This window comes from Poromitra crassiceps, assembly GCF_964638095.1.
Source record: "Poromitra crassiceps genome assembly, contig: HAP1_SCAFFOLD_324, whole genome shotgun sequence".
Taxonomy (NCBI): domain Eukaryota; kingdom Metazoa; phylum Chordata; class Actinopteri; order Beryciformes; family Melamphaidae; genus Poromitra; species Poromitra crassiceps.
The window spans coordinates 194,264-205,817 of NW_028152078.1; the positions used below are offsets into that span (position 1 = coordinate 194,264).

Genomic DNA, 11,554 nt, shown 5'->3' on the forward strand with positions numbered 1-11,554 from the left:
CTACTGTTTAGGGATAAATAATTATTACACCTTTGACACTTAAAAACCTATAAAAATACACAAAAATGTCAATTTCACCCACTTCCCGAGGTCGTAGAGACTCATGGACAGTTTCGTTGTAAAGCCCATGCTCACTTCCTGGATAAGCGATGACAATTTCAGAAAGATCCAAGCGTCGGTTCCAGAGTTATTCAAGAAAATCCTCCTATTGGCTGTTTAAAAGGCTCTGGGAGGCTTAATTTGCATGTTCTCCCCATCATGCAATTCTGACCCTCTTAGAGACACAAAACCCTGAGTGAAACACATCTCTCAGAATCACCCCCCTGGCCGTTTGGGCATTCAGACATCTGCCTCCATTGGTCAAGGCCAGCCCAAACCTTCTATTTCATTTATTACATGCTTTATAGGGCATAGATAGTCCTCACTTTAGATGAGCTCACATGAAATACTTAACTAATGACTAGTAACTACCTTAATTAATCATGAGTTTGAGTATCAATAAGTGTTTATAAACCATCTATTAACACTCACTATCCATGTCCAAATCATATGCACAAGTGTACACATAAATGTACATACATATAAATAGTTGTTTAATCATTTACTTACACGTTCTAAATGATCTTATGAAACATTAACAACTCCTAAGTAAATGGTTTGTAATTGATATAATACGTATTTATAAATGGTGCATCTATCATTTACAAAGTATGAGAATACAATCATTAAACACATTAGAGATTAGGTTATTACTCAGGAATAAAATGTTTATAACTGTGTTAATGCTTAGTGATGTATGAATAATGCTTTATAAATGATGAATTCATGATGAATGATGTATTTAATAATGGTTTATTAATACTTTATAGTATATAGTTATTATAAAGTGTTACCACGTTGGGTGCTGCTCAGTGATTTTCACTGCACAGTGAGGTTATCGTTTCACAGCACACTGTGGGATATGTCGCTAGTAATCACAGTAACGTGAACGTTCACAATCATGACCACTAATCATTACATAATGTTAGGCAAACAACAGATGACTAAATAAATGGTTAATGATAATTGAATGACAACAATAGCCAATGAGCTGCATTGAGTCATTGGGTTAGAAATCCATGGTGCATCATGAGAATACGGCACTTTAATTGAATTAAACTTAATTGTAAATTGTATTACTAATGTATCAAACTTGGGGAGTGCGCTTAGGGGGGCCTGATGGAGTGCAGTGCTGAAATCTTGTGCAATTTGGCATAGCGCCACCTACTGGCAACACAGAATGTAGTTTATCTCAAGAACCGTTCTTCCAATTGACTTCAAACTTGGGGATTGCGCTGCTGGGAACCCGACAGAGTGCAGTGCCTAATTTAATGCTATTTGGCATATACTTGAAAACACAAAAAGTGGTTTATCATTTATGAGTGCTAAATCGAAAACATTTTAAAGTTGTTTGTCTCCATCACTAATTCTCATGCAGACTGAGTGGCTGTCAGCTGTCAGAGAGAAGCTGTGAAGCTCTGGCCTCAGTTCTCAGCTCCGAGTCCTCCAGTCTGAGAGAGCTGGACCTAAGTAACAACGAGCTGCACGATTCCGGGGTGAAGCTGGTCTCTGTTGGACTGCAGAGTCCACACTGCAGACTGGAGACTCTCAGGTAAGATCCATTCACAGCTTTCCTCATGTGATTTGACACGTTGATTTCTCCAAAATAAGATCCCTGCTGTCAAAACTCTCTCAGGTCAGTATTCCTCAATCTGCAAGTTTCACATCAGGACTCCAGAACATTTGGTCATTTTCACTGAAAATAAAGTTAGGATTTTCCAGAATGTGTTTTGTCTTGACCAACATTCATACACAGCTCTGAACCTGGAGGACTGAGAGAAGATCCTCCATGCTTTCATCTCATGTCATTGTGAATATCAATATCTGCAGTGTTCAAACTAACATTTTCCCCCACTGACCCACTTGGCCAGTAGATCAGAGTTCTACTGGCCACTTCTATATTTTCACTGGTCCGGCAGTCGAAAAATTAAAATAATTACCCCCCCCCCATGATTTATCCATAATATGTAACAGTTACAGTAGGTTCCCTTTAGATTTGGTTGTTTTCCTTTAGTTATTGATATCATTGCTGTCCGATGAAAACCACTTCAGTCCCATTTTAATTATTTTTACTTTTTACTATAGCTGGAATATATCCCTTCTCCTCTATCTACTGGTTGATTTTCACGTCTATGACCAATGAAAACATGTTTTATTGGGTAATCTGTATACCATTTGATGCAAGGCCTGCCCATCACAACTGGGCCCTGACCTTTAGGGGTGCTCAGCCCCCAATGAGAATGTGGCTGACCTCGGACCCGCTTGACCCCCCCCCCCCCCGCTTACACACACACACGCACACGCACACGCACACACACACACACACACACACACACAGAAGTACATCGTAAAGTAAAATGGATCAGGTGCATTTTGAGGGCAAAATGAAGAGGCAGAACTACACACATCACATTCAGGGTTCTTGCACTATTTCCAAAGTCAAATTTAATGCTTTTTAAGACTTTTTAAGACCTCAACAACCATAATGTTAGCCAGGCTGCCTGGTCTCTTCTGTATATCCTTATAACAGCTACGAGGAGAGGAGCTTGTGAACACCATCCCCACAGTCAAAGCACTTCTCTGATATATCCATTATAAAAACTCATGCTTTACCCCAAATAAAACCTCCAGTGTGTTTGTGTGACTCTTGCGTGACATTATAGCACACATGGGCAAAATAAAAATAAATAAAACACATATAAATAAAACATAAATAAATAAAAAATTATAAAAAATAAATAAAAATAAAACAAAAATAAATAATAAAAAACATAAATAAAACACATGGCCAGACCCGGCCCCTGGGCCATCTCAATCTGGCCCCCAATGTCCTCAACAGAAAACAAAACAACCCCCCAAAACTCAATAAAAGGCAGAGGCAGTTATGTTAATAAATGTAATCTGCTATACAGTAGAGATGCTGCGATCCGATCATGTGATCGGATATCGGCGCGATATCAGCCAAAAAACATGGATTGGATCGGATCGGATTCCAGCGAAAATGACCGATCCAAGGCTCCGATATAAGCACTCCATTCCATGACTCCGCTCCAGGATTTCTATCCAGCATGCAGCAGCAGCACACAGAGGCCGCGTTGAGCCTAGGATGGCCAGGGCCAAAACGTTGTCTTGCTTCAACATACATCGCATCGCATAAACCATTTCCACCCGCAGGTTTGAGGAGTAGCTAACATAAACGTCAGATAAATACTCTCTATAGGCTAACGTTACCCACTGAGGCAGCTAACATGGCTAATTAGCTAGCTAACACCAGCTATCTTTCTCCTCTAACTAACGTTGACTGAGCGAACGGTGCTGTACAGCAGGTCGTTATCAAAACGTATTGCACTGAAGAGAAGTAACATTAGATAATGACGAAAGACTCCTCCAATCTGGCAGTGGAAATGTATGCACAAACTTTGTGTGTAACTTTGCGAGACTCAACCGAATGACTGATGAGTCTCGCGTTGAGCCTAGGATGGCCAGGGCTTAGATCTGCGTGAGCACGACCCGTCGTAATTTGTCCAATTCAAGGTACATTAAAACGTTGTCTTGCTTCAACATACATCGCATCGCATAAACCATTTCCACCCGCAGGTTTGAGGAGTAGCTAACATAAACGTCAGATAAATACTCTCTATAGGCTAACGTTACCCACTGAGGCAGCTAACATGGCTAATTAGCTAGCTAACACCAGCTATCTTTCTCCTCTAACTCACATTAACGACACGTTAGTTGACTGAGCGAACGGCGCTGTACAGCAGGTCGTTATCAAAACGTATTGCACTGAAGAGGAGTAACATTAGAAAATGACAAAAGACTCCTCCAATCTGGCAGTGGAAATGTATGCACAAACTTTGTGTGTGTGTGTGAGAGACAGAAACAGAAACAGGGACAGGGCTGTGTGTGTAGGCTCTTTCATACACAGATCGCGCAAAAAATGCCGTTTAGGAGTCCCGTAAAGCGAGCCGCCTCGCCACAGAAATTGCTTTCACATGAGCCAAGCAGCACGGCCACATTACCGTGCTGCTCTGTACTTTCAGGTGAAATCCCCTGCTCCCGCATTGAAAGGCGAGCGGAGGGATCGGCAGATCGATATGGTGTCCTACTAAAATTGGAACGATACACGACCGCCCGCATATCAAACAGCTGCAGTCTGCATAACGTTCGTCGGGGGAATAGTATAGGCTATAAATGCACATGACTACTTAACGTTAACTAATGTCAACATCGTTTGAGCATAAATTCCTCCTGGCGTCCCTGCAGTCATGATTGTATAGGCTACTTTTTTTTACTTTCACTCGTGCACTTTCTTGATCACATGAGGTGATTTCCCCTGTCATTTTTTTATGAATGAGCTGACCATTCGCACCTTTTCCGGCTCGCTGCGACGACCTTTCAAGTGGAGGCGGGTTGTCCGCCAATACGGCGATGTTACAACCTTTGGTGCCGGGACAAAAGGCGTACAAGAATTACCCACCAACGCGCATTCATGCCTTTCACATCGGAGCCGCGATTCCTATTTTCCGTGCATTTTTCGGCTTTCAAAGCCGGTGTGAAAGACCCTTGTGTGTGTGTGTGTGTGTGTGTGTGTGTGTGTGAGAGAGAGAGAGAGAGAGAGAGAGACCGAGACAGGGCTGTGTGTGTATGTGTCCTGTGTGAGACAGAGTGGGGGTGTATGTGTGAGGAAACAATAATTATTTGTGTCCAGTGTTCACCCATTACAAAAGAAGTGTGTATTTGATTGTTATGTTTTAGTTTTACATCAAATTAATTAGATTAACTAAATCGTTTACATACTATATATTACCAAAGCACACACATACCTAACCCTAAAAATGTTTGTTGCCTGCTAGCTATCAGACAGCATAGAGAGGCTTAAATATGTGCTGTATCGGTATCGGATCGAAATCGGTATCGAATCGGGTATCGAAATTTGATCGGAATCGGATCGGTTTTGAGGCTAAAATATCGGAATCGGATCGGAATTGAAAAATCTTGATCGCAGCATCTCTACTATACAGCCATTTGATTTGTATCACTATTATATTATATCAGGGGATTAACAGGAGAAATGACCAATCACAGCGGGAGAGAGGGTTAAAAATAGACTCCCATGAAAATCATGTTGGCAGGTATGATGTCCAATGTGTGGCCCTAAGCTTACTTTATGTAAACCAGTATGGTCCTCTGGAGAAAACAAAATGTTGCCCACCCCTGCATTATAGTCAATGCTTCAATAGCTAACAGCTAACGTTAGCTGATGATCACACATCAATCAGAACCCGTCTGGCCATAACGTTATGCAACTTACTAATCCCCAACACACATACACAAGGCTGTGATGAGGGGAGAAGCCAGTGACGGCTTGAGACTGGCTGCCACAGCTGTCAATCATCCCTTTGTATATCGTCAAATAACTACTTAAAAACAAACTGATCACAAACATGACCACTTGAACATGCATTAGCATGATAAGAACCATCTGAAATGATAGAAACCACCTTTGGGAAATAATATCTGATGTGTACGTTGATTGTTTAGTTTGGCTCATTTCCCACCCACTAACATGGCGGAGGCGGGACTTGTGACCTATACTGGGACTGACCACCAGGGCGACGATCTAAGATGATTTGGCCTCACTGAAAAGAGCTGATATCCTGTCCATTATTTTTACAGTCAATGAGCTATACCTCCATATAATGAAACTGTGTGTGTGTGTGTGTGTGTGTGTGTGTGTGTGTGTGTGTGTGTGTGTGTGTGTGTGTGTGTGTGTGTGTGTGTGTGTGTGTGTGTGCAGGCTGTCACGCTGTCTGCTCTCAGAGGAAGGCTGTGATTCTCTGGTCTCAGCTCTGAACTCCAACTCCTCCCATCTGAGGGAGCTGGACCTGCACTACAATTATCCAGGAGCCTTTGTTTATTCCTCCAGTGTGGACCATGGTGGAGTGCAGAGGCTGAAACCAGGTGTGAGGAAATGTAAGTGTGTATTTAGTTTGATTCATTAACAAACTAACTTCAATGTCAGGTCTTTAATCAGAATCAGAGTTATTTTATTCACCAAGGTATGTTTTCACTTACAAGGAAACTGACTTGGTGTGACCGCCTCATTTTAGTTGTATGAACGACCGTGGACAATAGCTCCCTCTTGAGGGACTTTCTAAGAGACTTAATGTGAAAGCAGCTGTGAGCCTATAACCATTATGACTTATAAGCATATTTATAAAACGGCTCTCTCAACTCAAGCAATCTGATTGGTTCACAGCCATCGTATAAATCCCGTAACCCACTCCAATAACCCATGGCCACGCAACTCATAACCCATGGCCACGCAACTCTCTTACTAAAAGGCTTTGGTTACAATGACAATGTAAAAAAAAACAAATGGCAGAGACAGCTGTCAGATCCTTGTGAATCGATCTTCGCTTATAACTTTACTAATACTTCGCAGAAAATTATGTTTTGTACAAGAATAGATGCGGGCTAATGTCTTCTTTGCAAAAAAAAGGCTGTTAACCCCGCATTTAACCCCGCATTTAACCCCGTAACGTTAGTTGGTGTCGGGCTTTGCAGAAAGCACTCAGCTTCTCAGCAAGCGCTGAGAATGCAGCGCTGCAGCTCGAGCTGCCTGTCGGGCTTTCCAGAAAGCTCTCAGCTCTCAGCTCAAGCGCCAGGATTGGCCAATGTCAACTTCAGTCTCCAGAACGATCCAATCAAATCACCCGCACGTCTATCTTCTTGCTAGAGGTCCCGCCTTACAGTAGTGTTTCAACTGACTCTATCAGAATACCATGCCAGTCGGACTTATAGTATTATTATCATATTTATATTATCATACTTGGAAACCGTTTTATAAAAGGAATATAGCACTCGAGCAGCGTGTGTTGTGGCATATATCCCGCTGATAAGCTGTTATCCCACGAGGCCGTAGGCCGAGTGGGATAACACCTTATCAGCGGGATATATTCGCCACAACACACTTGCTCTCATGCTATATTGCTTAAATAACCCTAACCCTCCTGATGGACTTTCTAAGAGAGAACAGTTCAAGTTAAAAAATATAGCTGCAAGCGCCAATTGAGGCGTCCAGGCACAATTTGAAAAGACAGACAGAGAGACAAAACATTACTATACTGTAGGTAGAAAGACACATATAGAGATAGAGAAATACAGATAAGATATGAACTTTTTGCATTTTTAGCACCCACTAGTGGTAGTTTGGATGTGTTCCAGCAACACTGCTCAACATGTCTTACTTTTGGTGGGATTTGATGAATGGATTATGAGAGTTAGGAGGACATGTTTCGTTAAAGCGTTGGGGCCCTATAGCGTACACCGGTGCAGAAGGCATCTGCGGTAGCGTTTGCGTCTGTGCTGGCTCTCTTTCCTATCGTCCACCTGCACACCTGCAGGCCGTGCGCCCGGTGCCGGGAAGATAGCAAGCAGCTTTGTGCTCCCAAACGCGCCCGTGGGCGTGCTGCTCTGAAAAGTAGGTGTGTCCATGGAAAATCCTGACGCACTGCCATCGTACAGATGAGCACAAACAACTGTGTTTAGACGAGCTGAGACCACTTCTTACCACACCTCTCTCTCTCTCTCTCTCTCTCTCTCTCTGTTTTGTCTATGTCTCTCTCTCAGGTTTATAACTTCATAAAGAAATTAAAGACCCACTTATTTAAAAAACCCTCAAATAGTAATATAATATTACAACTACTACTAATAATAATAAATAAATAACTATTTATATAGGACGAATCAGCATGACATCACAACAACAAAAACAGCACTTAGTGAACTCAGTTAACTAGTATGAGTTGTGCCAAACAAACGTTAATATCTCAAAAACTATCCATCACATCACTTATATTTAGACTTTGTGAGTGAGAGCAGAAGTAGCTCAAGAGTTTGATGTATAATATATGTATGTTGTGTTAAAGTTGTGTGAACTGTCACAGTTTTGTGTGGATTTAGTTTAAAGTACAGCCTGCTATGTGAGACACACTTAAGGCTGGTCCCATTATAAAGGCTGAAAAAAGCATCAAACATAAACTGTGATTTCTCAAATAGTACAAAAGATAAATTAAAGCTGAGTTAAGCTGATACAGTCCTAAAAGTGCTGACTCGTTGAAAGTTTAAATGGAGTGTTAAAGTATGAAGGAGCAGTTAGAGGTCAAAGAGGGCGTGGTTTCACATTGAACTCTGTTTAAAACCAACAGCAGTTTCCTCCAGAAGCTGTGAAGCGGTTTGTTCCAAACAGCCTGATCCCTCATCCAGCAGCTTTCATCAGATCAAATACAGCTCAAAGTGCTTCACACACACACACACACACACACACACACACACACACACACACACACACACACACACACTAGGGTTTAATCCCGGGAAACGGGATTCCCGCGAAATGCCATCCAACCCATTTCCTGTTTTCTGGAAAATGAATGACGGGAACCCGGAAAGAAATGTTGTTGTATTTTTACATGCAGAACATATTGGAATAGGCCTATATTTAGAAATATGCAGACAGTTTACTTTCTTAAATGATGTAGCCTATGTTTTAAAAGAACATGTAATATATATATATATATATATATTAGGCTACTGTAAGCATTGTAAAGTCATTAAATGATCACGATGTACATGTATAGACCTTATTCTCTAACCCTGGACAGCACCATATTGTTGACATACCGTCCTGCGCGCACACAGCGCTGCAGCTGACAACTAGTAACAGCCTTATTGTCGTTTCTGTTCCAATACAAAATAGTGATGCTAATGACACCAATAAAAACCCCACAGTTGTTATTTGTATGCTGCCGACGGCAAAAGAACGAGGTGAACAAAAGAACGAGGTGAACAGACTTTGCTGTGAGGAGCTGTCAGAAAGTTTCACCTGTCTCAACTAACTATCCACACCTCTCCTGTGCTGCTGTCTGAGGACGGTAGAGATAGAAACAAACCACGGGGACTTTATTGCTGTCATTACTACAGCCGTGTGTAACGCAGGTCACCATCCGAACACAATTGGAACGATACAGGTAACGCTAACGGCGGCTAGCTTCCTATAAACGCTGCTTCACATAGGCTGTCACTTTGAGAGCTGCTGCATTATGTCAACAATATGGCGGCGGTGGGCGTGCCAGCACGTGAGTGACGTCAATCGAATAAGGTCTATAGGCATTTCAGAGACATCAAAGTGAATCAATCAACCAACAATCAATCAATTTTCTATTTATATAGCACCAAATAACGAGGTATTGCAGGCAGATTTTAATACTATCTTCTCTGACAACAATGCTATAGCCAGTCATTTGAAATTTGATATCCTTTGCAGAGTGGAATTAATTTCTGATTTTATTTCGGCGTGTTTTGGCCATGTGCCTTTGTGCGCTGTGCGCCGGTGGAACACAGACTGAAAGCTTATTGCACAACATAGCCTAATAAACACAAAGCCCACGATGTTTCTTTTCTTTTCTACACTTCTGACTTGCTTGAGGGGATTGTGCCATGACCGTTAATGCAGTAGCCTACGAGACGGAGATTGAGCACCGTGCAAACTTCACCAGCTGTGAAAACGACAATCAGCCCAGCCGTGCGTCCTCGGTTCGTGTGCCCCAGGTTGGGCAATGGGCATGATGGTCTGGTTGTAGGCGATGTCCGTGCACAGAGGGGTGGAGATAGTCTGATACAGCCGTGCTCCGGTATGCGGTATGGAGATGTCTGGGCACGGCTGGAAGACGAGCAGTCCAGCCGCCAGAGCGCAGCGCAGCAGCCCATATAAAAGCACACGTTGACAGGTATCAGACTAGGGCTGCACAATATATCGTTTCAGCATCGTCATCGCAATGTGCACATGTGCAATAGTCACATCGCAGAGCGTGCAATGTCAAGTAAGGCAAATTAACTCATAGCCTACAGTAATGCACGCCCTCTCTGTTACGTTCTAAGCTCTTTTCCTACTAAGTAAAGTACCTTTACTCACTTAGCATCCTGCAACTGCAGCTAAAAACACACTCTCCTACTACGTCAACCATGCAGGTTACCCACTAGGCCACCTTCTTAAACGGGCAAGGCTTGATAGACCTACCGTATGCAAGTCTTTTGGTGAAAATTCCTGTATTTTTTCATATCGCAATATATATCGCAGAATAAAAGAATATTGCAATGCCAGTTTTTTCCAATATCGTGCAGCCCTATATCAGACAGCATTGATGTTGTGCGTAAAAGAGCGTGAAAACAGGCTGATCGACGCATTTACGGCTCCTTTCTTCCACGGCAGTTTCCACAACTCTCTAAGAAAATATTTAGCCTAGGCTACTACAGGATTTATTCATACGTCAATCCAGGCGATTGGTGAATTATATAAACTCTAACGGCACTATATAGCCTAATACCTATATAGGTGCAGCCTACTAAAAACAGCCTAAAAAGTTAGTTAAATTGTGATGTTTTGCCTTAGTTAATTAATATTAATGGCACCAAATAATACATTCATCATAGGTATATTTCTCCTTATATTTCTCCTACTATAAAAAAAAAGATACACGACAAATTTCCCGGGATTCCCGGGAAAGAGGTCTTAATTTCCCGTTTCCCGGTATGGCTCATTTTCCGGAAAAATATGAAACCCTAACACACACACACACACACACACACACACACACACACACACACACACACACACACACACACACACACACACACACACACACACACACACACAGTGCTTCACACAAGACATTATTCAAACCATAAGGAATAAGATCATAGAAAAGACAAACCATCTCACTCTGCCCATTGATTGAGACAATTATGCATGAGGAGATTCTGTTCCAACACACACACACACGCACGCACACGCACACACACACACACACACACACACACACACACACACACACACACACACACACACACACACACACACCTAGACACACACGCACACACACATGCCCACACATAGACACACACGCACAGACACAGACACACACACATGCGCACACATAAACACACACACAGACACAGGCGCGCACACATAGACACACACACATGCGCACACATAGAGCAGGGCTCGACATTAACGGATGCCCGGTTCCGGGCAACCCAAAAAATTGACAACCATTTCTTGGCCTTTGGTTGCCATAGTGGCAACCATGTTTTAACATGTAAAAAATGAGCACAGCAGCAAACAGCAAAATATGCACCAAATACATATTTTTTAATACTTGAGTGACACGCTGACATTTTATTGCTGTTACAATGGGAACGATGTTGCTAATTACCAGAAGGAACCCAGTAGACACGTGCGGTGTGTTTACTCAGGTCAGACGCTGCGCGCACACCGGCTCAGCTGCAAGCACACGTTTGATATGGCCAAACAGATAGAAGTTGTCTGGCTGTGTGAAAGCCCCAACTAACATTAACCTGGTGTGGTGTCAACATCACAAATGAACAAGCA

General features: G+C 42.4%; 1 protein-coding gene across 1 annotated transcript in view; it reads left to right on the plus strand.

Moving 5' to 3' along the window:
• The window catches only part of LOC310771060 (protein NLRC3-like), a gene marked incomplete at both ends in the record, with an annotated part of 31,191 nt that extends 25,116 nt beyond the window's left edge, over positions 1-6,075 (plus strand). The window contains 2 exons of the mRNA XM_083663740.1: positions 1,478-1,651; positions 5,900-6,075. Coding sequence (XP_083519866.1) covers positions 1,478-1,651; positions 5,900-6,075 — 350 coding nt within the window. The remainder of the gene's footprint in view (positions 1-1,477; positions 1,652-5,899) is intronic.
• Positions 6,076-11,554: the final 5,479 nt, after the last annotated feature.